Source organism: Polypterus senegalus, chromosome 13 (genome assembly GCF_016835505.1).
Source record: "Polypterus senegalus isolate Bchr_013 chromosome 13, ASM1683550v1, whole genome shotgun sequence".
Lineage (NCBI taxonomy): Eukaryota > Metazoa > Chordata > Cladistia > Polypteriformes > Polypteridae > Polypterus > Polypterus senegalus.
In genome coordinates this window covers 21,386,957-21,412,100 of record NC_053166.1, presented here as the reverse complement: position 1 = coordinate 21,412,100, position 25,144 = coordinate 21,386,957, and the positions used below count along the sequence as shown (strand labels likewise).

Sequence of the window (25,144 nt, the reverse complement as noted above, 5' to 3'; positions counted from 1 at the left end):
CATAAGTGGATGAATGTTTCTTCAGACATTCGAAAGTTCTCCAGCCACTGAGTGTTTGTAAAACCGGGAACAATCACATCCCACCACTCTGAAGCACGGTTAAATGTCCAAACAGATGGTCTGTTGCGGCGACTTTTTTGCAAAATGTGGAAGATCTGTAATATACAGAATCAGCATTTTAATGTTACACTGGCAGTTAAGTTCATTTTATGCTTTGCAACAGTGATAAAAGTTAGCTAGTGATGTGCTTTTTTTAGATGCTTACCCTTGCGCGTCGTCGAGCTAAAGTGTTGTCGTTGTCTGCGTGTTGTTGTAAAAGTTCCACGGTGTCACGGCAGTAGAGGCGCAACTATAACGACACGTGAATAATCCCACCCACTCTAAAGCGGTACTAAACTGCAGTTGAAACGCAAACCGAGCCGAACTGAGCCGAACCAAGGTGAGCTGTACTGAACCGTGCTGTGCTGTACTATGCAGTGGAAAAGCGCCATTTGTGAGACAATTTAGTTTTTGTAGCAATATCCTGAACAGATTGTGCTGTACAGTTTTAAAATTTCAAAATCTTCCATTGAATATTGTGAATGTGCAATCTCATCTACCCTAAGACAAAGAAACATTCTGTGCAGCTTCAACAACAAATTAGTTTAGTGTTTCAATTTTACCTTGACAGTGGTTACACTAATTTTTACAATTTGAATGTTTTCCTCTTTTTCACTTCTGATAGCTGCTACAGATGGCAACAAATCCACAATACAAGGTAAGGAAACAACAACAGACTGTGTGCACGGGTAGGAAGTCACTGGCTGCTTGATTGAACACGGAGCTGCAATCCTCTGTCCGCAACTCCAGTAAGGTGCTCATGGAAACCTCTGTATGAATAAATTGTGTCTGCCCAGTGGCTTAAGCGTAGGCAAAAGAAAACCAGTGCATCAGAACTTCGAATGATCTTCCTGACTATACAAGCATAAGAATAATTAATAATAATACACATTTACTCATGATCAACCATACACTAAACTAACATCACAGCACCATTATCTGCAGTTTATGATAATTCACTATTTTGCCATCAGTGTAATTTACCAGTCTGACCAGATGTTGCGGTGTCCTGATATAAGGTTATGTATCCTGATAAATAACTGAAGAATATCAAAATTTTCCAGTTTTAACAAGCTGTACATTTAATATAACATTGCTGTGCCAAAACAATCATCTTCATCATATATTTAGACTAGCACACATGAAACTCAGCCCCCCTGTCAATGTAATATAACAGTGTGATGAAAGCTCTTGAGCAGGAAAGCTTGATTAAGACTTGTATTAAATTTAAAGAGCACCATGACAAGAACCAAGAAGAAGATAAAATCAGACAGTGCTGCTATTTGTTTGTTTCCACATCAAGAAATGTGTGGAATTATACGTGTTTATTTGTGAAAGCATTTTTTTTTTTTTTATACCCTGATCAATCTCTGACGACGAAGAGATTAAGCAGGCATTAAACAGAATGAGGACGGGCTTTATCCAGGCATACATGCTACACAAGTGTCCAGCTTTGGGATTTACAAAATTTGGTTATCCTATAATTTACCATCAGAGTGCCACATTCACCAGATATCCATTATGGTCATTCGCTTTGAGAAAGTATCCCTTTCATTTCTGTTTTTCCCTAACACACAGGTGTCAAACTCCAGGCCTGGAGAGCCACAGCGGCTACAGGTTTTCAATCAGACCCTTTTCCTAACCAGTGACCTGTTTTCACTGCTAATTCACATTTTAATAGCCCTGTTAGAAGGATGCAGTCCTCTGAATTGATTCGTTTCCTCATTAAAATGACAGCCAAATAGAAATGAGACGTAAAACTAGCCAACAGATGACCAGCTAAACTGGGGCTTCAAACTCCAACCAGTTTCTTAATGAGAAGCTGATGCTCGCTGTTAATTAAACTCGTCATTTAATTCCATGGCTTGTTGTTGCTCTCGTTCTGCCACAGCTGACATTTCCAAAATTGTTGCTTTTCTGTTTTTCATATGAACATCGTCAAAGTATTTTGGTGAGTTGAGAGATCGACCTTACTGAGACCTTCACCTTTCTTTATTTTCAGATATTGTGTGATGTGCCTCATTATTGTTTGGCTGCTAATTAAGGAAAAATAAACAACTAAAGGGTTAGGGTTAGGGTTAGGGTTGCCTGAGTCAAGTTAATTAAAAGAAGTAATTAGCAGCAAAAAGTGGTCACTAATTAAGAAAATGGTTAGAATGAAAACCTGCAGCCACTGCGGCCCTCCAGGACCGGAGTTTGACACCTGTGCTCTAACATATGTCATAACTGAATGTCTTCTACATACTTGTACATAAGTGAAAACAGAATGCATTACAAAAGCTGTGTTTTGTTTATTGTTTAGGCTGTTAATTGGCAATTGCAAATTGAAACCATATGTGAATATGGAGTGTGTGTTTGTGTTTATGTGTGTGTATGAGTGAGAATGATCCTTATTTTTAACCTTTTACCCAATCCTGCTGAGATAGTCTTTGGTGCCCAAAACTCTGAAATAGATTGAGAAGTTTCTAGAACTGAGTTAGTGAACTCTGTTCTGCCCTTGAACGTACCTGAACATTACGCCATGCGTACATTGTCTAACTTGTTGTTATTACTGGGATATCATCACATCACCATTTTGTGTATTTGTGTCATGAAAAGGTTTGGAAAACTTGAAGAATTTGGAATTTTTACATTTATAAATTTTGATGACGTCACTCCAGATCCATTTTGAAAAAAAAAAAAAAAATGTATTTGATTTTATATACTTTATTAATCCTTGAGGGGAAATTCTCTTTTTTGTGTAAACTTTGGGGGGGTCAGAGCACAGGGTCAGCCGTTGTACAGCGCCCCTTGAGCAATTTTTAAGTTAAGGACATTGCTCAATGAATCTTACTCTTCCTTTGGAAACCACCATTTCCAGTGTTATTTAATGGCGGTGACCATATTACACTGTGTGCACAATTATTAGGCAAGTGACTATTTTGACCATATCATCATTTTTAATGCGTATATTCCAACTCCAAGCTGTATTAACTTGAATGCTTATTGGATTTAAGCACGTCAGGTGATGTGTATTTGTGTAATGAGGGAGGGTGTGGCCTAAGGAGATCAACACCCTATATCAAGGTGTGCAGAATTATTAGGCAGCTAGTTTTCCTCAGGCAAAATGGGCCAAAAAAGAAAAGTAAAAAATTGTAAAAAGTCTTTCAGAGGGATGCAGCACTTTTGGAATTGCTAAGATATTGGTGTGTGATCACAGAACCATCAAACATTTTGTTGCAAATAGTCAACAGGGTCGCAAGAAACGTGTTGAGAACAAAAGATGCAAATTAGCTGCCAAAGATTTGAGAAGAATCAAATGTGAAGCTACCAGGAACCCATTATCCTCCAGTACTTTCATATTCCAGAGCTGCAACCTACCTGGAGTGCCCAGAAGTACAAGGTGTTCAGTGCTCAAAGACATGGCCAAGGTAAGGAGGGCTGAAACCCAACCACCACTGAACAAGAAACATAAGTTGAAACGTCAAAACTGGGCCAAGAAATATCTGAAGACAGATTTTTTTCAAAGGTTTTATGGACCGATGAGATGAGAGTGACTCTTGATGGACCAGATGGATGGACCTGTGGATCAGTAATGGGCACAGAGCTCCACTCCAACGTGGAGGTGGGGTACTGGTATGAGCTGGTATTTTTAAAGATGAGCTAGTTGGACCTTTTTGCATTGAAGATGAACTCAAAATCAACTCCCAAACCTACTGCCAGTTTTTCGAAGACACTTTCTTCAAACAGTGATACAGGAAAAACACCATGATTTTTATGCAGGCCAATGCTCCATCACTTGCATCGAAGTTCTCCACTGCGTGGCCAGCCAGTAAAGGCCTTAAAGATGAAGGAATAATGACATGGCCCCCCCTTCCTCATCTGACCTAAACCCTATCGAGAACTTGTGGGCACTTCTTAAACGCTAGATTTACGGGGGAGAAAAACAATACACCTCTCTGAAGAGTGTCTGGGAGGCTGTAGTCACTGCTCCACAAAAAGCTGATTGTCAACAGATCAAGAAACTGACAGACTCCATGAATGGAAAGGCTTATGACTGTTATTGGAAAGAAGGGTGGCTATATTGGTCATTGATTGATTGATTTATTTTTTTTGAAATGTCAGAGATGTTTATTTGTAAATTTTGAGGTGTTTGTTTATTATTCTCACTATAACAGATGAAAATAAACAAGTGAGATGGGAAAATTTTCATTTTTCCTTTAGTTGCATAATAAATCTGCACACTAATAGTTGCCTAATAATTGTGCGCACATATGTATTCCCTGATGATGTTCACACTCACATTTCCGTTGTGAAACATTCAGGTTTCAGGTTTATTAACATTTTGGATTGACTGATAGCACTGTGTTTGTTCCATATTAAAATTAATACTCAAAAATACAACTTGCCTAATAATTGTGCACACAGTGTATACTATAATGCTTTTTTTTCTTGAACATATTATGTATTTATTTCATGTTCTTTGTGTCTTTTGGAACATGAAGAGTGTATTATCTAAGGTTTATTCTGTGCTAAAAGCAATCATTAAAACTGTTAAAACATTTAACCGTTTATTGCGATGCCATTTTGTTTGTCGTAGGGGACACCATTTTGGACTTATCTTGTGTACAATTGTTTAGTTTGCAGTGGTGCATGGAAAACATGCTTGTAATCCAAAGCACTCATATATAACAAAGTGAATTTCCCCATAAAAAATAATGGAAACTAAGATGATTCGTTCTACAACCCAAAAATATTTATATAAAAATGATTAATACAAAATATAAAGTAAAAATATGTAAAACTAATTAAACTGCACTTTACCTTTGAAAAGAATCGTGGCTGGTGTGAGGGAGACGAGAGAGAGGTGAGGAGGAGGAGGAGGAGGAGTAGGGTTATTGTGTGGACGACTTTCACTCTAACTAATGGAATCCCTGCTACCTGTTGGCTCACTGCAATCTTTTTCTGTTTTTGCGACTTTAACAAGGAACCTCTCCAATGACAGTTGCTTTTGCCTGAAGAGTCACTACACTTGGACACAAAATTTAAAAAAATGCTTTACGCACTGTAAGGATTCTAAAATCTTTTGGGATTCCCCCCACAACGTGACGGCACGTGGAAGAGTGTCCTGAAGCAACAGCAGGCTGCCCGCTCTGTAGCAGTTTGCCGTAAAAACAAACCTGAAAAGGTCGTGGTCGCTCTATAAGCGCCTGCCATCAATGGGTGATGCAAGGAACATTATAAATGGAAGGGCACAATATTACTTGGCCACTAACCTGTCCATGACCCTGCTTGCTGCGTCTGTGTATAGGAGAGCGGTAGATCACGCCACAATAAATAACCCTGCTGTTCCCGTTTCAAGCTGAATAAAAGCTGGTTTTGCTAAAGTACTGAGACTCTGCTTCGTGTTTTGGGGGTGCATGACAGGGACTCACATGTTACAACACACACACACGTGGTCACAATGCTATAGTAAACACTCGTACGGATGTTGACTATGTGAGTGAGGCACTCCGACTGAGACCAAACATGGGAGAAAATTACCCACAATCCCGCAGCGAGAGAGAGAGAAAAACCATCAGCTCAGAAGTGATCACGTGACGCTCAGCAGACAAAGTGTATACGGTCTACTCGTATTGCAAGACCTCGCTCGTTCATCAAGTTAAAATGTATTAAAAATTTTAGCTTGTCTTGCAAAACACTCGCAAACTAAGTTACTCGCAATCCAAGGTTTTACTGTATTTTGTGCTAATGGCAAATTTTAAAACTATTTAACATCTTAGTGAGACACCAACACCATTTTGTTATTATTTATTTAGGTCTATATTCAAGGAGTCTTAGAACATTTGAGAGATACAAGTGATTTAATTCTTTTTCATTTTTCAATTGGGAAACAGAGAGACAAAGTGACAGCATTAGTAACAGGATTTGAGCACCCAACCGCAGCATTTAAAGGCAAAGATCTTGCCTACTACGCCACATTGCCTGCCTTTGTTTCACATTGGAGCCATCGTTTTCGACGTACCTTGCATACAGTCGCTTTTCACTCTGCTATGTGGGACATCAGAGGTCACAACCCATCATGTCACCGAGTAGAGGGTATAAAGGTCACTTCCTGATAATACGAGATGCTATAGAAACCTAAAAACTTTGATTGTCTCTGTATTTGTTATAGTCGTCTTGGTTTCAGAATTGAAGAGTCGCATAGTGTGGGGTCTCCTCAGTCTGTCAGTGGAGCAGGACGATGACAGCAGTCTGTCGCTGAAGCTACTCCTCTGTCTGGAGATGATCCTGTTCAGTGGATGCAGTGAATTCTCCATGATTGATAGGAGTTTGCTTAGTGCCCGTCGCTCTGCCACGGATGTTAAACTGTCCAGCTTTATTCCTACAATAGAGCCTGCCTTCTTAACAAGTTTGTCCAGGCGTGAGACGTCCTGCTTTATGCTGCCTTTATGCTGCTAGGCATTTGATGTACCTGTCATGTAATGCCACTTGCCCCACCCTTTGGTTCAGTTTTGGCATGATTAAAACATGGTCTCTAATTGAAATGCAATGCACTTCATTTGCTACTAAGCTAAATGTAACATATTTGCTTTGTCTTCAGTGATGGCATACTATCAATGGACATGAATAAAAATGCAATCTGCTTTTGTTTTGTATTTCATATTGACACAAACATTGTGTGGTGTGTTGAAAAGCAACAATTATTTGTTTTTAATGTTTGTATTCATGATAAAGCAAAAATCCATTTATATGGATACACCTTAATAAAATGGGAATGGTTGGTAATATTAACTTCCTGTTTGTGGCACATCCAAAATGGCCGACTTTAAAATGGCCACCATGGTCACCACCCATCTTGCAAAGTTTCCCCCCTCACATATACTAATGTGCCACAAACAGGAAGTTAATATCACCAACCATTCCCATTTTATTAAGGTGTATCCATATAAATGGCCCACCCTGTAGATTACCTGATAGCAGTAATGTTTCTTGGCCTGCCTTCTTCCATCTCCGAAACATTTCTAGACTTCGTCCTGTTCTTACATAACACAGTACTGTAGTATTGGTTAATGCCCAAGTCACCTCACGTATAGATAGATAATTGTAATGCTCTTCTATCTGGCATCCCACAAAAACGTATCCATTGCTTACAACCTCTTCCAAATTCTGCTGTCAGGATAATAACCTGCTGTTCTAAATCCACTGAACATATTACTGTACACCGATTCTCTCTCAACTTCACTGGCTCCCTGTTAACTACAGAATACAATATAAAATACAGCCCTGAACATTTAAAGCTCTCCACAACCTCACTGATCTCCTACAGACTGACACTCCTCTCGCTCACTTAGCTCCTCATCTGCAGCTCTACTTTCTGTACCACACATCAAACTCAGTGCTATGGGAGCTCGAGCGTCCTCTCATTGTGCTCCTCAACTCGGGAATTCTCTTCCCTCTCATATACGTCAGCTCGATTCATCCATCCATCCATCCATCCATTATCCAACCCGCTATATCCTAACTACAGGGTCACGGGGGTCTGCTGGAGCCAATCCCAGCCAACACAGGGTGCAAGGCAGGAAACAAACCCCAGGCAGTGTGCCAGCCCACGGCAGGGTGCACACACACACACCAAGCACACACACTAGGGACAATTTCGGATCGCCAATACACCTAACCTGCATGTCTTTGGACTGTGGGAGGAAACCCACGCAGACACGGTGAGAACATGCAAACTCCACGCAGTTAGGACCTGGGAAGCAAAGCCATGTCCCCTTACTGCGAAGCAGCAACACTACCACTGTAATACCATGCCGCCCACCAGCTCGATTCAATAATACATTTTAAAACTGTCCTCAAAACTTATCTTTTCAAATGGGTTTACCAATTGTGAATTTTACACTATTACTGCCTTTTACTTTTGTTTGTTTGCTAATTATTGCTTTTTGATTTATTGTTCTCTTTGTTTTTATTTTATTAATGTTGTTTAATTTCATTGTAAGGTGACCGTGAGTGTTAAGAAAGGTACCTATTAAATAAAATGTGTTATTATTATTATTATTATTATTATCTCAGTGTACATACGCTACATGACTAAGAAGAGTAACCCAGCAACCTTCTGGTTGTTTTTAACTAAAGACTCAAAAAGGAGATTTTCTCAGAATTACTCTTAAATATTTGGCAGTAATGTGTCTGCGAATTTCTTCAAGACCTTCTTTCTCACTTTTCAGTGGCAAAATGAATTAAACTTACCAAACACATCTAAGAAACGAGAGTCTTTCTTTACATTTCTTCCGTCCTTATCATATACTTCCACGCTGTATGTTCCGTGGTCATTCACTGAAATCCTGCCAAGTCTCAAGGTTCCATTTGATAACATTTGTGCGTTACTTTTGGATGACACAGTTTTCATATCATTTTTGAACCTTGCCACCATCGCTCCATCCTTCTTCCATGTAAGATCTATGACTTCAAATGGATTTCTACTAATGTGGAGTGTCACAAAGTCGCCGGTGAAAACATTCATCTGGTCATCGTCTGCAGAGTTACATGGAGAGAAAGTCAGACATTGATTCAAGACATTTATTTCACAATTCAAAACATAAAATAGAAATAATTTTACATTTGGATATGACCACAAACAGAATACCTGAAGTCATTAGGAAACCAAAACTGCATAGGTGGGGATTAAATGGCAGTGAGGTGTGTGACCTATACGGGGTGTAACAGCACCCCGAACCCCAGATGGAATTGCACAGACAAGTAAATTTGCACAAACAAATTATTGACAAGAAGTAATTGTATTGGTTTCTAATCCTGAGAAGTGACAACAGGTAGTTGATTTGAAATGAAAAATGAATTAAAATATGCAGCATTGGCCTTCTTAAAAGGGAACTAAAAGGAATCTGTACATCATCCATCCATTATCCAACCTGCTATATCCTAACTACAGGGAACCAATCTCAGCCAACATGGGGCGCAAGGCAGGACGCCAACCCACCGCAGGGCACACACACACTCACACACCAAGGACAATTTAGGGTCGCCAATGCACCTAACCTGCATGTCTTTGGACTGTGGGAGGAAACCCACCCAGACAGGGGGACAACATGCAAACTCCACGCAGGGAGGACCTGGGAAGCGTACCCGGGTCTCCTAACAGTGAGGCAGCAGCACTACCACTGTGCTGCCATGCATCTGTACATCATATTCATCACATTTGAGATTTAAAGTGTTTGTCATGTCAACGCATGTTATAATAACGGCTCTTTGATATGAATAATTATATGCATGAGCCGACATTTAGCTGGTTTGGCTGTAATTCCCTACTCTATCGGCGGAGTCATTACTTCCCACTTTCTCTGAAATGTTGTATACAGATGGGTTGCCATAAATCTGCACACATTTCCCTATCAAGTTTCTTTTATAAATCTTGACATTTTCCTGAAAGGTTACATACACACATCTCAAGCCTCTTTTTGTGTGTACACAACTTTTACGAATCTGACCCCTGGTTACCATGTGTGTGAAAATTTCAGCTTCTGCCTTTGTATCATTTCAGGAAGTCATGATGCTTCACACATCTAAAAAACCATAAATGCTATCTGAAGACTATGAGTGGACTGATATAGAATTTACTAGCTGAGCACTGCTTAGAAGATTGCAGGCACAGACACTTTCCATGGTGTCTTGCTGTGCGTGTTGCCACTGAATGGTCTAATGACTTCATTGTGACTTAAAAGCAGAAGATGCCTCACTAAAACCAATTGGAAAGCTTTAATCCAGCAAGGCCCCTTCTCAGTGGTTTGACTGAGAACAGAGAGAAACTGATATGAAATTTCTGGTGGTCCACATTAAAGTGTGGGATTTACAGTTCTCACTATTGTTATAGTGTCTTCCAAAGAAGGAAAATAACACTACGTCAGAGGACTAGGCCTTCCCACCTGAAGTAAGATCTGTCTTGTTTTATTCAGAAACATAATGCAGGAACGAATCACATGGTAATGTAAAAACTGCATACAGTAATGGCGAGAACGATAAAGCGTTACATACCATTGTCATATTCATTACAAAATTTAAGCTGATCAGTACTAACATTAATTTATGAAAACAATAAATAACATTCTAGATACTATTTTGATAAGTGCAATGCAGAATGCCACTCTGGAGAGAACAGTCATTCTCAGAGCAGAGTCAAACACACACACACACACCTCACACATAAACGTACGGAGCCCCGGTAAACCTTGCCGATCAAACAAACCCCCATACGGAAAAAAAATAGAATAAACAAGAAGAATATTAGCAGACATTCATTTTGAGATATGAACCCAGGTGCTCAGAAGTTGTTATGTTTCAACCCGGAAAAAGTACATTTTCCATGTTGTTGTTGATTTTGAATTATACGTCATATGATTTTTTTTTTTTTTTGTTATGACACACAGAATGTTAAGGATTATTGTGAGCATAAAACAACCAGAAGACATTTGAGAAATGAGAAATTGTGGTCAAAAAGACAACCAAGGGTGAGACTACTAGAGCAGTGGTTCCCACACTCGATCCTGGGGTTCCCACTGTGGCTGCAGGTATTTGTTCCAACCAACTTCCGTTTTTCATTGGACTCTTAGCCTAATTAAATAAGTCATTATTTCCCAGTTTCTGTGTTTTGGAGTCAATGCAGAAATGACAAACTAATTTTTTATTGAAATGTATTAAGCAGTTATATGGGGAATGTGTAGTTTTTTTTTTTAAGTCTTAAACAATATTTTCAACCTAATTTTCATTGTGCTTTTCCAAGTGTTCTGGCAAATTAATTGCTTATTTACTAATTAGCGAGTCTGACACTAACGTTGTTGCTGCTTTCATCATCCCAAGTGTCTGCTGTGCTGGTTGTTAATTGTCACTATTAGGGTTAAATGAAAGGAGAAAACTACACAGGAAAAGGGGAAAATAATATATATATATATATATATATATATATATATTGTGAGCTGGAGGGCTGATCGCACCCCAAGAAGATACGGACGCCCCTGGGAAAACCACAGAGCCCGAAACACGGACTACCCTCGCATTGCTCCTTAACCTTGCACTATAACGCGCAATACAAGCTCAGCGGTACTCCGCCGACTTAAAAGCCGCGCGCACCTGTCGGTTTTGTTATTGATTTCTTTTGCTTTCTCTCTCTCTCAGACTGCCTCTGCTCCTGGCGTTTACATTCAAGAAGAAGAAACTCATGTAACCTTTGATTGAAAGACAAACAGCCATCTTTGTCAAGGAGCAAGTTTGAAGTGGCAAATGTTTGTTTGCAGTGCTTGAATAAAATTCCTTCTTTTTTTTTCCACGATCCCGAGTGTCTTTGTGCAAATCTGTGACCCAAGCGTGACAATATATATATATATATTGTGAACGGCACCCGGGCACAGACAGGCGGACATCTTGTTTAAACACCACCACACGTTTATTTACAGAATATTTACACAATTATTTGGTCACAAAGACCCCAAACAATGGTCACAAAGACCCAGTCACGTGCACCAATACCCCAAACACTCAAACACAAAGTCCTGGCCACAATGCCTTTCTTCGGGCCGCCTCCACTCTCCACTGCTTCGTCCTCCTTCCACCCGACTCCAGCTCTGAATGACGGAGCGGCCCTTTATGGAGGACCAGGATGAGCCCCAGGTGTTCCCGGCAATCTTCTGGCCACGCCCCAGCGTGGCGGAAGTGTCGGCTGTCCTCCCGGCTGCTCCCCGGGCACCGTCCTAAGTCTTCCCCCCAGCACTTCCTGGTGTGGCAGGAGTGCTGGGGAAACAAGTCCCCAAGGCATTGGGGCGCCTCCTGGCGGTGGCCACGGGCCCCTACAGGGAAGAGCTTCCAAGCCCTTGACCCGTGGCTCCCAAAGCAACCCGAAGGCGAACCCACGTGGTCAGGCGGGCTCTGACCCTCTTCCGGTCCCTCCTGGCGTCCCGGCCGGGTCATAGCCCCTGGCATCCCTGACAATATATATATATATATATATATATATATATATATATATACTTTAAAAACCATGCTTATATTAAGTTAAAAAGTGTACTAAAAAGTAAAAAATAAGTCTCTCATACATCACAATAAAAGGTGGGCTCTTTTGTTAAGATTTTAAGAAGTATTTTTTGAATGTTGATTGTTGAAAAGTGCCCACGCTTTTATTTTACGAGTGATGTATGAGAAATTTATTTTTTACTTTTTAGTACACTTTTTAACTTAATATAATCATGGTTTTTAAAAAGTATTTTTTTATATATGTATTATTTTCAACTTTTATTCTTGGGTTTGTTTTAGTATCATTTTGTAATCAATATTTTAACACTTCCTCTAATATTTCTATCTGTTACTAGCGCCATCTATTGGTGGAATCTTGAACTATTCTTCATATGAAAATTTCATTTCTTAACATGGATTACTTGATCAACTAGTGAAACTGATTATTGATTCATGTATTGTTACTGGAAGTGAGTAAGTGTGCAAAATTTCAGGTCATTTGGACAATAGGAAGTGGGTTAAATATCAATTACAAGATTTGTGCTAGACAACAAACAGGTGAAGTTAAAATAAGAGTGGTAATAATAACAAAAGAGAGTTAAGCATTTATAGCTTTAGAAAAAAACTGAAATATTTCTAAATGTCTTAGAAATGTAAAAAACATTCTGTTGTGTTTATCCAAATGCAGAATAAGAGAAGAGTAAAAAAAAAAAAAAACAGCTAATTAAATGAGATCAGTTGTTATTGATTATTTTCACCACTTGTGAATCTGGTTGGAACAAAAACCTGCAGCCACAGGGGGTCCCCAGGACTGAGTTTGGGGACCCCTGTACTAGAGAAGCCAAAATGTGAACAAGTGACCAAAATTAAAGGGAAAAAAATGGTATGTGTAGGGAACGACTTCTGGGTTGTGTTTTCTGGTTTTAAAAAGGACTTTTATTTTTGTAATTAACCCTTTAATGCCTCGTGTTCCATTATTGGAACGACAGTCAGGTAATTTTATACGTTATGTATAATGTAAGAAGTGGATTTGCCTAGTGTTCCAATTTTGGAACGCCACATAACTCAACAATGGAATTTCTCTTCAAATTCTTATTCCTTATATTTTTCTATGCAATATATGTGAATTTCATGTACACACTCCTTAGGCATAAATGGGTTAAAAGGTTGTATGCCACACCTTGGTAAAGAATATATCCACATAAGTTAATACATCTATCCAGTGTGACTTTGACTTAATCAGACTGTTCTTTTATATTTAGGCTCATTTTGAAATAAAGTAGTTGTCAATTGGATTTGGCTCTTATTAATTTCTGTTGTGAGTGCTGCCCTGCATCAAGTTACCCAACCTGAGACACAGTGGTATGGAATGGTCCATCCAGTCATTCCATGTAAACATCACTTTAGTGATACCGTAGGGACTTACACAAAAGAAGATTTAACAATATAATACAACCCATTGCACCATACAATAATCAATCCATCCATCCATCCATTATCCAACCCACTATATCCCAACTACAGGGTCACCGGGATCTGCTGGAGCCAATCCCAGCCAACACAGGGCTCAAGGCAGGAACAAACCCCGTGCAGGTAGCCAACCCACCGCAGGGCACCATACAATAATACAGAATCAAATACATTAACTTATATATTTATTATGTACATAGATAAATGTAGAGTGAGGTGTCCATCCATCCATTTTCCAACCCGCTGAATCCAAACACAGGGTCACAGGAACCAATCCCAGCCAACACAGGGCTCAAGGCAGGAACAAACCCCGTGCAGGTAGCCAACCCACCGCAGGGCACCATAAAATAATACAGAATCAAATACATTAACTTATATATTTATTATGTACATAAATAAATGTAGAGTGAGGTGTCCATCCATCCATTTTCCAACCCGCTGAATCCAAACACAGGGTCACGGGAGCCAATCCCAGCCAACACAGGGCAGGAACCAATCCCAGGCAGGGTGCCAACCCACCGCAGGACACACACAAACCAAGGCCAATTTAGGATCGCCAATCCACCTAACCTGCATGTCTTTGGACTGTGGGAAGAAACCTACGTGGACACGGGGAGAACATGAAAACTCCACGCAGGGAGGACCCGGGAAGCGAACCCAGGTCTCCTAACTGTGAGGCAGCAGCGCTACCCACTGCGACACCGTGCCACCAGAGTGAGGTGTGCACATGTTAAAAGATATTTAATTTGAACTAAACACACTGGCTCAAATGAAGTGAACAAGCTGCACAGATAGACAGACAGATTAGTATGGGGCTGGTTTAATGCTTCTGTGCATGTTGATCTTTGCAGATCTATTGTGGTGTGTGTTTGTGTGTTCACTTCTTTATCTTCATTGTCCGGCATGTCTTCGGATAGGGCAGACAAGGTGTCGGCCATCTTCACTTATGAATTTCTTTGAGTGTATGATCTTATGTATGCCTGGGTTCAAGCCTGTGTGAATGTGTATGCTTGTGTATCCCTCCACGTGTCTCCATTTGTGCTGGCGTCCCTGTCAAGGTGGGTTCTTGACCTTTACCTGGTTGGGAGGCCAATGTAATGGAGAGTCTGGGGGAGATGGTGGAACAAGACTACATTCTTCACCAATACAGAAGAATGGCAGCAGCCCTGGGTTTCAGTGCCCATTCGGACACCCACAGGGTATTCGGGGAACCTGGTGGGCAGCCATTTTGGGTTCCATGGTTAACCACCAGAGGGTTTTACAGAGATTTGCACTACCTATTTCATTGGACTTCTGAAAGTACTACCAAAGAACCTTGTCCAAGCCACAGAAGTACTCCCAAGTCTTAAATAATACGAGTTGTGTTGCCTTTTCTAGAATAGTTGGAGTTGGGTGTGGAGCAGGGAAAAAGCTCGCCTTAAAGGAGCTCAGGAAAGCAGGAGAAAAGAACCGTATTGTTCTTGTTGTTAACTGAAATCATGAGAGATGAAACTTGTTGAAGGTATTAGAATTGCATTAAAAGTTACACTTTAGTTTAGGTATTGCAAACAGGCATCGATTACTCATTTACTCTTATGTAACAAGACCTTAACAGAGACATCTTTTGATCTTCACAGCACTTTTAAAACATCTGCAGATAGGTTATTCATCTCTGTGCAGTGTAGCATATTGACACGATGGTAAAATTACTTGTTAATTTAATATGAAAGATTCACTATGTAATATAAAGAGAAATGTGTCTTAGTTATGGATACCTCAGATCACTCCAAAGTGAATGTTTTGTTAGTTGGTCTCATTGCAGAGATGAAAAAACACTTTACTGATGCTTTGTGTTATGAAGACAAAACAAAGTGTATGATAAGATCCTGTTACATAATAATAAATGAGTGAAAGGCGTATCGTTGAAGTACCCATATTAAACTTTACATTTGAACCCTGGACTTTAGTTTCTGTGGTTGTGTCTAGAATTTGGGATAATGCCACATCCCCTACAGGTCACAGTATCTGTATATTTTAGTAAATTATGTTTCTTAGAAACTACTTATGCAACTATTTCGCAAATCAGTAGGCCTGGTCTCATTACTAAATGGAGCAGACAGCAATAATCCTGGTTAAATTAAGCAATTCCTAGGGCAATTATCACTGGACATTGGACAAACTATTTTTTGAAGGAAATGGAGATAAGTGCAGAACAAAACTGGGTGAATAACAATACCCATGGAGCCTGTGACAGGACAAACATGATGCAAATTGTCTGAGAAAGACAGTTTATTTTTTTTCTGAAGTTATTATTGTACCTACAGTGCATCCGGAAAGTATTCACAGCGCATCGCTTTTTCCACATTTTGTTATGTTACAACCTTATTCCAAAATGGACTAAATAATTTTTTTTCCTCAGAATTCTACACACAACACCCCATAATGACAACGTGAAAAAAATGTACTTGAGGTATTTGCAAATTCATTAAAAATTAAAAAACTGAGAAAGCACATGTACATAAGTATTCACAGCCTTTGCCATGAAGCTCCAAATTGACCTCAGGTACATCCTGTTTCCCCTGATCATTCTTGAGATGTTTCTGCAGCTTCATTGGAGTCCACCTGTGGTAAATTCAGGTGATGTGACATGATTTGGAAAGGCACACACCTGTCTATAGAAGGTCCCACAGTTGACAGTTCATGTCAGAGCACAAACCAAGCATGAAGTCAAAGGAATTGTCTGTAGACCTCAGAGACAGGATTGTCTCGAGGCACAAATCTGGGGAAGGTTACAGAAAAATGTCTGCTGCTTTAAAGGTCCCAATGAGCTTCCATCATCCGTAAGTGGAAGAAGTTCAAAACCACCAGGACTCTTCCTAGAGCTGGCCAGCCATCTAAACTGAGCGATCGGGGGAGAAGGGCCTTAGTCAGGGAGGTAACCAAGAACCTGATGGTCACTCTGTCAGAGCTCCAGAGGTCCTCTGTGGAGAGAGGAGAACCTTCCAGAAGGACAACCATCTCTGCAGCAATCCACCAATCAGGCCTGTATGGTAGAGTGGCCAGACAGAAGCCACTCCTTAGTAAAAGGCACATGGCAGCCCGCCTGGAGTTTGCCAAAAGGCACCTGAAGGACTCTCAGACCATGAGAAACAAAATTCTCTGGTCTGATGAGACAAAGATTGAACTCTTTGGTGTGAATGCCAGGCGTCACGTTTGGAGGAAACCAGGCACCGCTCATCACCAGGCCAGTACCATCCCTACGGTGAAGCATGGTGGTGGCAGCATCATGCTGTGGAGATGTTTTTCAGCGACAGGAACTGGGAGACAAGTCAGGATAAAGGGAAAGATGACTGCAGCAATGTACAGAGACATCCTGGATGAAAACCTGCTCCAGAGCGCTCTTGACCTCAGACTGGGGCGACCGTTCATCTTTCTGCTGACAACGACACTAAGCACACAGCCAAGATATCAAAGGAGTGGCTTCAGGAGAACTCTGTGAATGTCCTTGAGTGGCCCAGCCAGAGCCCAGACTTGAATCCAATTGAACATCTCTAGAGAGATCTTAAAATGGCTATGCACCGACGCTTCCGATCCAACCTGATGGAGCTTGAGAGGTGCTGCAAAGAGGAATGGGCGAAACTGGCCAAGGATGGGTGTGCCAAGCTTGTGGCATCATATTCAAAAAGACTTGAGGCTGGAATTGCTGCCAAAGGTGCATCGACAAAGTATTGAGCAAAGGCTGTGAATACTTATGTACAGGGGATTTCTCAGTTTTATTTTTAAAAAATTTGCAAAAACCTCAAGTAAACTTTTTTTCACATTGTCTTTATGGGTTGTTGTGTGTAGAAGTCTGAGGAAAAAAATGAATTTAATCCATTTTGGAATAAGGCTGTAACATAACAAAATGTGGAAAAAGTGATGCGCTGTGAATACTTTCTGGATGCACTGTATGTCTCAACTGAAAAAAAATGCTCATTTAAAAGTTTGAGTCTTTGCTAAGGTGTAGTCATTCAGCAGCTCAATGAAAGGCAAAAGAATGAATAATTTTCCAGTATTCCAATATTACAATACAATTTCAGTTTTTTACAGACACCACGCTGAAATCTACTTTTCTTGACATTTTGATCATTTTCGAATTGGAAGTTGAATTTAACTAATAGTGAAATTTTGACACACTCACTAAACTTCGATTTAATTGCAGGCAAAAACAAAAAATACATCGAAAGTCAGATTCACAACCAAAACACAAACTGCTAATGCCAGGGCCTATTCAGAAATAAAGCTAAGCATTGCTATAAAGACCAGAAGGTTTTTTCATCCATCGAGGGTTAATGTAAAGTGCAAATGCCACCATCATAGTTATATTGTAGCTTCTGTTACATCATAAATGCGATAACTGTGGTCATGCGACCTGCAAAACTAACATACAAATTGTTAATTAAGTTTTAAATTACAAAGCAAAATGAGAAAAGAATAACAAAAATGAAATTCACACAATTGCAAATACTAAAATAGACAAAAGTACACGTATTAACAAACACTAATATTACAGGAGCCGGAGCCATTGAGTCTAAAGGACGTTCCCACCTTTGGAACGACAAATTCACACACTCACCTATATGGGCAATCAAACTAACTTTCATGTGTTTGGGTAGAGGATCAAACTTAGAGTGAATGTGTGCACCCCACTCAGACAGGGATCAGGATAGGAACTGAACCCGGATCCCTAATGATCAGTGATTAGGCATATTAATCCTAAATAATCAATCATTTAATTAGTGCTGACTATTTCATTAATGTGAAGAGTTTACCTTCCATAAAAAATTCCTTGGGCTCTTGAAAGAAATTTCCCTTGTGAGTATTTGTCCCAGCAGGAAGGCATCGATCATCTCCTTTAGCCCAGGGAAAAGAACCTGAAGAAATAAAATCACTTATCAAATGTGCTGTCCCATGTACTATGTTACTATTGTGTGACATTTAATTTATTAAATAAACTCCAGGATGCTGGTAGAGCCCTGCAAACCGTAGCCATCAATTGGATTAGTCAAACACAAAAAACAAAAAATAAAAATTGTATGAAAGTTGTATTAAGCTAATTGATTGAAATTACTGGACAGTCATTAAAATATTAATGAAAACCAATTTAGGTATTAATATAAACCTACATTTGGTACAGTGCCCCATTATAACAAATAACAAAATAAAAGAAATGAACACTCTATTAAAGCAGGTGCTCGCTTACAAGTGTACTCTTTGAGATTATTCACATTTACTGCCACCACTAGGTGGGTGTGGACAGCACTGGGTGTCACCTAAATGAGTGGTATCATCAAAGGGGTCTTCCCCACCTTGCTCAATGAAATAATGGAGAGTCCGCACTCCATTAATAGTGAAAACTATTGTGCTGCATTAAACGGATGGGTGTCTGTGTGTTGCATTGTTCTAAAGGATGATCAAGTTCTTGTTAAGGAGCTCTATTCATTCAGTCACCAAGAAGCCTGTGGGGGTCTTAATCCGGTCTTGGTTACTACACTAGAGGATACCAACCATAATGATGAGACTGTTCACATTCCATGATTCTTGAGTTACAGTATAAAAGTGCTGGACATAGTCAGTTGTTCATTATCTATCTATCTATCTATCTAAGATAATTTTCATGCTCATTAAGAGCCTTTAAAATTGACAATGGTTACAAGATGTATGTTTTCTTACTTTTCACAATCTTAATGTTCTTGGACATTAAACGGGGTGTCGTCTGGAGTCCTAGCTATTATCCTATTACATTGAATTTCATTCCGAATGTATATATTTATTAAGATAGATATGCATGTCACTCTACAACACAGATAGATAGATAGATAGATAGATAGATAGATAGATAGATAGATAGATAGATAGATAGATAGATAGATAGATAGATAGATAGATAGATAGATAGATAGATAATTATTATGTATTAAGTAAAATCCAAACCCGCGAAGAATGGAAAGCTAAATAGCATTAAGTAATACAGAAGGAGCATAAAATCAATGTCATGCAACAAAGTAATAAAGGCATCTCTGGGTGTACTTAATAAATGTAGAATTTCTACACAACTCAATAGGTCGGCTGGTCCACTATTCACTGCACAATACAATCGAAGCCCCCCTTCATATCACCCCTTCCTTTTCCTGCAACTATAATCGCCTGTTGTCTTCTTGTGAGACAAGCAATTGCCTACTACTTTGCTCCCCTCTAAATCCATTTAAATAAATATTTCTATGGCTGGAGTTCTTGAAATGGGCAATTTTGGTCAATCCATCCTCCTTCAGATTCCTCCTAGTGGCCAAAGATATTCCTCAAATACTGAATTTCACCTAACCCTTATGAGGACTGGCCAATTCTAGGACACTTGTCCATTACCAACATCAGACAAGAGCCACCTATTAGCTTGGGGATATAACAGACAGACAGAAAGATTCTATAGTTCTAAAATTCTTAGATTAAAAAGACAATAGTAATCAACATAAGGTTGCTCTACTCACTAATCATGGCACCTTTCTACAGTGCATCCAGGAAGTATTCACAGCGCATCACTTTTTCCACATTTTGTTATGTTACAGCCTTATTCCAAAATGGATTAAATAAATTTTTTTCCTCAGAATTCTACACACAACACCCCATGATGACAACGTGAAAAAAGTTTACTTGATATTTTTGCAAATTTATTCAAAATAAAAAATCTGAGAAATCACATGTACATACAGTAAGTATTCACAGCCTTTGCTCAATACTTTGTCGATGCACCTTTGGCAGCAATTCCAGCCTCAAGTCTTTTTGAATATGATGCCACAAGCTTGGCACACCTATCCTTGGCCAGTTTCGCCCATTCCTCTTTGCAGCACTTCTCAAGCTCCATCAGGTTGGATTGGAAGCGTCGGTGCACAGCCATTTTAAGATCTCTCCAGAGATGTTCAATCGGATTCAAGTCTGGGCTCTGGCTGGGCCACTCAAGGACATTCACAGAGTTGTCCTGAAGCCACTCCTTTGCTATCCTGGCTGTGTGCTTAGGGTTGTTGTCCTGCTGAAAGATGAACCGTCGCGCCAGTCTGAGGTCAAGAGCGCTCTGGAGCAGGTTTTCATCCAGGATGTCTCTGTACATTACTGCAGTCATCTTTCCCTTTATCCTGACTAGTCTCCTAGTTCCTGCCGCTGAAAAACATCCCCACAGCATGATGCTGCCACCACCATGCTTCAATGTAGGGATGGTATTGGCCTGGTGATGAGCGGTGCCTGGTTTCCTCCAAACGTGACGCCTGGCATTCACACCAAAGAGTTCAATCTTTGTCTCATCAGACCAGAGAATTTTGTTTCTCATGGTCTGAGAGTCCTTCAGGTGCCTTTTAGCAAACTCCAGGCGGGCTGCCATGTGCCTTTTACTAAGGAGTGGCTTCCGTCTGGCCACTCTACCATACAGGCCTGATTGTTGGATTGCTGCAGTGATGGTTGTCCTTCTGGAAGGTTCTCCTCTCACCACAGAGGACCTCTGGAGCTCTGACAGAGTGACCATCGAGTTCTTGGTCACCTCCCTGACTAAGGCCCTTCTCCCCCGATCGCTCAATTTAGATGGCCGGCCAGCTCTAGGAAGAGTCCTGGTGGTTTCGAACTTCTTCCACTTACGGATGATGTAGGCCACTGTGCTCATTGGGACCTTCAAAGCAGCAGACATTTTTCTGTAACCTTCCCCAGATTTGTGCCTCGAGACAATCCTGTCTTGGAGGTCTACAGACAATTCCTTTGACTTCATGCTTGGTTTGTGCTCTGACATGAACTGTCAACTGTGGGACCTTCTATAGACAGGTGTGTACCTTTCCAAATCATGTCCCATCAACTGAATTTACCACAGGTGGACTCCAATGAAGCTGCAGAAACATCTCAAGGATGATCAGGGGAAACAGCTCAATTTTGATCTTCATGGCAAAGGTTGTGAATACTTATATACATGTGCTTTCTCAATTTTTTTATTTTTAAGAAATTTGCAAAAATCTCAAGTAAACCTTTTTCATGTTGTCATTATGGTGTGTTGTGTGTAGAATTCTGAGGAAAAAAAATGATTTTAATCCATTTTGGAATAAGGCTGTAACATAACAAAATGTGGAAAAAGTGATGCGCTGTGAATACTTTCCGGATGCACTGTATATATATATACAGAACTTTGCCCCACCTGGACGCCTGGAGATGGGAGGGACCGGGAGAGGTTCTATATCTTCCCCAGAACACAAGAGGGCGACCTCCCTGGATTGTATTGGGGCTACAGAGCTTGGAAGCTCAACCTTGTGGGAGGATGTGGCCACCACCAGGGGGCACCCGGACAGCTCCGGAATTGTCGTCCGCAGCACTTCTGTGCTGCCAGAAAAGGAGCTTGATGCCTATGCAGCACTTCCGCCACACCTGGAAGTGCTGCCGATTTTTAATTGGGGAGCATCTGGAGTACTTTTGGGTGTGCTATAATAGCGGCCACCTTACTCCATTCTAGGAGCTGGAGTTGGGTGGAAGAGGACGTAGCTTGCATGTGAGGAGTGGAGGCGGCAGAAGAGAGAGAGGAAAGAGCATTATTGTGGCTAGTTTGTGCACTGTGTTAATGTGCTGAAAATAAAACCTGTGTGTTTTGGAACATTTGAAGTCCATGTATGTCTGTGTCCGGGTTCAAGGTTCACTATATATATACTGTATATATACTATAACATGTAGATATGTATGAAGGATATAGCTCAAAGTGCTTCACAAAACGTCAAATAAATAGTTACAAGAAAGGAAAAACGCATTAAAATTAAATAAGAATAATAATGAATTAACATACAAAAAATAAATCAATACGCACATAAAATAGATATGTAATTATTCACCAGCCACACACTGTGAAAAAATAAATACATTACATAAGTGGGCACTTAGACATACTGACAATTTTTAGAGTAAATAGTGCACATTAATAACACCAAATAGTTGTAGTGCATGTCTTGTTTTTCCCAGGGAGGACCCGGGACATGAACCCTGATCTGGATTAAGTGGGTTAGAAAATGACATGACACCTTTTTATGGTGTTACTAAATAATATACGATTTAATAAGCTTATGTAACACTGAGCACAATAATTGACAACCGTATAAATCTTTTATTCTGTTTGAATGAAACCACTTGACTACACAAAAATAATCCAATAAAATTACAACAGGCATTATATAATAATCAAAGATGTCAGAATATTGTGAAAAGTGATGAGCAGATATAGCTGAGGTGTATACAATGCTACATAACCAAAAAATCAGGTGTCACTGATTAAAAAGCAGTTTTGGGACACAGTGGAAAAGGATCAATAGCAAAATATCTCACCTGGTAAAACATCACAAGCGATTAGAGTCAGAAGCACACAATTCTTGATAGAAATCATAGCAGCTTGTCACATTAAGAGCAGCCCGTACAATTCCTTAAGGTCAGAGACGCCTTCTCTCATGCAGGTTTATCTGGGCATCACTGCCTCAGAAGTAATATTTGCAAATTTGTCTTTTTCACAGATCTTGTCTTTTTATAGGCAGGTGAGTGCCGGCTTCTGGTTAAAGATTGATTTTTGAAGCTTCAGTCCAGCAGAGTACTAAATAGGCTTGAAAAAATGAAGTAATTATATTACTATAACTATATTAAAAATAGTAGACTCGTAATTTTTGTTCAGCACCATATTCAAGTGTAGTCTGATGTGAACTGATTACGAGTTATTCATGGCTTCCTTCTTCAAAATGCCATCTATTTTAAAATGTAATCAAGTTATAAAAGCAGGAAGTGTGACAAAAGCAAATCCTCCTCCCCCTGTTCAGACCACGCTTTACACATTACAATTAAGATTCGGTGTTTTTCTGTGACTTTATAGGACCATCAGTCAGGTAAAATTTTATTCGGCATCTTTCCCAGTGAGGACTTTCTGGACAGAATTTTACAGCCTCTCACATTCTCTATAGATGCTTCTACCAAGTGCTTCTTCCAAAAAAAGTCTTAGGCATCACCTTTCTTAATCTGCTAGTTAATTCATTTTAATCTTTCACGGAGTATAATTTCTCATCTCTTTTAAAACAATTTAATATCAGAAGAATTATAAAGCATTCTGCCATTCAAAATGTGACTGAATCATTAGAACCTCAGTGACAATTTAGAAGTACTATTTCTATGTGTGGTTATTAAGTCAGTTTAAGGCCACAATTAAACCTTTAACTCAACCGAACTCGCAGTGTTTTTTGCTTAAAATATGTTTTTAATGGAAGAATAATAGCATTGAAATTAATAGTAAAGAAAACCATTCACACAATATTACAAAATCTCACATGGAAGTTAGCCTTCAGCTAAATTGCCTCAAAAACCAGCAAAAAGAAAACAAGAAGCAGATAAAACGTGACAAAGAGTAAAGCCGAAAGTAGGAACTGGCCCTTAAGCTTTGACTCACTTTGCTGTAAAAATGTACACTGTGACACATTAAAAGAAGTCCTAGGTTCTTGAGTTAAGATTAACCCTTTCATTGTGTTTTCTTTTAAGGAAGATACTGACGTTGATGGGTCCATTTTAAATGGCCAAAGCACATTTAGCAGTGTGGATGGAGTTCATGCTTAGGCAGATCTTAATTTTTCCTATGTCAAGATCAAGGTAAGGGCATGTCTTATTCTTCTCTGTTTTTGTGGATGATAAAAGGAAGTCACCATCCATAACACATCCAGTTTGGGTGTATTTCAGAACATATCTAACCAATAATCTTTCATCCTGGCTTGTTCTTCTTCTTCTTCTTCTTTTGGCTGCTCCATTAGAGGTCGTCATAGCGGATCATCTTCTTCCATATCTTTCTGTCCCCGTCACTTGTTCTGTCACACCCATCACCTGCATTTCCTCTCTCACCACATCCATAAACCTTCTCTTAGGCCTTCCTCTTTTCCTCTTCCCTGGCAGCTCTATCCTTAGCATCCTTCTCCCAATATACCCAGCATCTCTCCTCTGCACATGTCCAAACTAACGCAATCTCGCCTCTCTGACTTTGTCTCCCAACCGTCCAACTTGAGCTGACCCTCTAATGTCCTCATTTCTAATCCTACCCATCCTCGACTCACCCAATACAAATCTTAGCATCTTTAACTCTGCCATCTCCTGCTCTGTCTCCAGTTGCTTTCTGGTCATTGCCACCGTCTCCAGTCCATATAACATAGCTGGTCTCACTACCATTCTGTAGACCTTCCTTTTCACTCTTGCTGATACCCGTCTGTCACAAATTATTCCTGACACTCTTCTCCACCCATTCATCCCTGCCTGCACTCTCTTTTTCATCTCTCTTCCACAATCCCAATTACTCTGTACTGTTGACCTCGAGTATTTAAACTCATCCACCTTCGTCAGCTCTACTCCATGCATCCTCACCATTCCACTGATGTCCCTTTCTTTCACACACATGTAAAATACATTAATTATCCCTGTATCAAAGAAAGTAAAAGTGGACCTACTCAACAACTACAGCCCAACGGAACTCCTTCACTCCCATTGTGAAGACATGCTTTGGAAGTGTGATGGGACACCTTACAACTAC

The 25,144-nt window shown here is 40.0% G+C and overlaps 1 protein-coding gene across 1 annotated transcript in view; it reads right to left on the bottom strand.

The window, feature by feature from the left end:
• Positions 1-23,306, bottom strand: part of LOC120542947 (titin-like) — a 59,591-nt gene extending 36,285 nt beyond the window's left edge. Inside the window, exons 1-3 of the mRNA XM_039775713.1 lie at positions 22,924-23,306; positions 18,363-18,464; positions 8,335-8,619 (exon numbers count right to left, since the gene is read on the bottom strand). Coding sequence (XP_039631647.1) covers positions 8,335-8,619; positions 18,363-18,464; positions 22,924-22,981 — 445 coding nt within the window. The 5' untranslated portion in view covers positions 22,982-23,306. The remainder of the gene's footprint in view (positions 1-8,334; positions 8,620-18,362; positions 18,465-22,923) is intronic.
• Positions 23,307-25,144: the final 1,838 nt, after the last annotated feature.